We start from the raw sequence: 1,613 nt of genomic DNA, 5'->3' as shown, positions 1-1,613 counted from the left end.
AAGGTAGGGAAGAAGAAAAAGATGACGGCAATGATGAGACTCACTATAACTGAGCTTGAAACTGCTCTAAAGGTAGCAGCTAAATACTGTTACATTCAGAACAATGAATCACAAAAATATTTAAATCTTTGTATTGGAATGTGTGGGTATTATTATGCATGTATCATTGCAATTTTTCATTTTAGTAATTTTGTGCATTCTTTTGATCAGGAATCCCATGAATTGCTGTCAGAAAGAGATCGAGAAATAAGAAAGCTCAAGAAAGACATGGAACACTATAAACAACAAATTGCCCAAGAAGTTGCAACTAAAACTAAACTAGCTCAGTCTCTTGATGAAAGCCACCAGCAAGCGCTGGAATTGGAAGAGGCTCTGCAGAAGTGGCAGCTTTCAATGAAAGAGTACCAGCAACGTGTGGCACACCTTGAGGCAGCCCTGCTCCAGGAGCATGCAAGATCTGCTGAGCAAGAGAAAAAATATGGAGAGATTTATGCACAGAAGAACCTTGAAGTGGATCAACTTAAGAGTCAGTTGATTGAAACTAGACAGAGACTGTCTAAAGACCCTGCAGCATTCCCGGGTAGGAAAAGTAGCAGTTCATCGGCTCCCCAGATTGATGAATCACAGCTCCTGTTTTTAAAGCAAGCAGTTTATCACTTATTGACTGACTCTCATGCTGACGAGCATCTAAGAGCTATTGTAGCCATCTTGAACTTTTCTGCTCAGGAGAGGAAGTGTGTGTATGCAAAGGTGGCAGAAAAGAAAGGCAGTGGCTACAGCAAAAGACAATAAAAACAAAATGAATAGTTTTATAAAATTTCTTTTTAAAACTATACAATAACATCATCACTGGGATAAAGCACAAGTATTGTAGCTACATGTAACTTACAGTGGATGTGTGCACTTTGGGTATCAAGAAAAATTGACAGAGGTGTGTTTTTATGCTGCAGTTATTGTTATACATAATGACAAGGAATGCTGCTAGACTAGAATGTATTGTGTTGCATGCAAGCAGGCAGATAATAATTTAAGCTGTTTCTAATAATAAACCATAACATGAATGTGTTGCCTTACTTACCAAATACATGATGCTGAATTAGAGGATCAATCAGTGAGAATGAAAAAACAAGAAGAATGCAGAGAGAGAGAGAGAGAGTAGTCTTAAAGGTGTGAACTTGAAGTCAATGAATAATAATTACACAAGTCAATGAATAAAATTAATAATTAATTTTAACCACACCCATCTGATCTGCAGCTCAGAAAAAGATCATGGGTCTGCTCTCTGAAGGAAAGCCTCTCTCCTGGGAAGAGACGAAGAAGAATGCCTGGAAGGTACACAAAGTCGGGATACAGCAGTTCATATCTCTGTTTCACAAACTGAAGGACCGCAAAGGCGATACACTGAAATGGGGAGACGAGGTAGCACAACTAAAACATCTTTATATTCTATTTTCCTTCTGTTTCCAGGTGGAATACAATCTGATTAGTCTTGATGAAGAGAAGAAAGTAGCAAAGCTCTCTCTTCTCGGCCCTCAGATACTTGAAGTCTTACAGAAACCAGAATCAGATGACCCTCTGTAAGATTTCCTCATGCAATCATGTACATTAACCCC

General features: G+C 38.6%; 2 protein-coding genes across 2 annotated transcripts; both read left to right on the top strand.

Moving 5' to 3' along the window:
• Positions 1 to 6: 6 nt before the first annotated feature.
• Positions 7 to 862, top strand: LOC109588652 (uncharacterized). Its single transcript, XM_020004793.1, has 2 exons — positions 7 to 72; positions 211 to 862. The coding sequence occupies exons 1-2, from the start codon at positions 22 to 24 to the stop codon at positions 790 to 792; spliced, it is 633 nt and encodes a 210-aa protein (XP_019860352.1). The 5' UTR covers positions 7 to 21; the 3' UTR covers positions 793 to 862.
• Positions 863 to 1,242: 380 nt separating this feature from the next.
• Positions 1,243 to 1,577, top strand: LOC109588651 (glutamate--cysteine ligase-like; the record flags this gene model as incomplete). The annotated part of the gene is made up of 2 exons (XM_020004791.1): positions 1,243 to 1,419; positions 1,468 to 1,577. Coding segments are annotated over exons 1-2 (260 nt in total), but the record flags the coding sequence as incomplete, so codon positions are not given.
• Between the last annotated feature and the right edge of the window lie 36 nt (positions 1,578 to 1,613).

Source organism: Amphimedon queenslandica, unplaced genomic scaffold, assembly GCF_000090795.2.
Source record: "Amphimedon queenslandica unplaced genomic scaffold, v1.1 AMPQUscaffold_11957, whole genome shotgun sequence".
Classification (NCBI taxonomy): Eukaryota; Metazoa; Porifera; class Demospongiae; order Haplosclerida; family Niphatidae; genus Amphimedon; species Amphimedon queenslandica.
Note: the sequence above shows the minus strand (reverse complement) of the source record. Positions and strands in the feature narration are given on the sequence as shown.

Bases quoted from the DNA above. Each gene is read 5' to 3' on its own strand.
- LOC109588652 (XM_020004793.1), top strand. From the start codon at position 22: ATGACGGCAATGATGAGACTCACTATAACTGAGCTTGAAACTGCTCTA. The intron at 73-210 runs GTAGCAGCTAAA...TCTTTTGATCAG, and splicing joins AGCTTGAAACTGCTCTAAAG to GAATCCCATGAATTGCTGTC.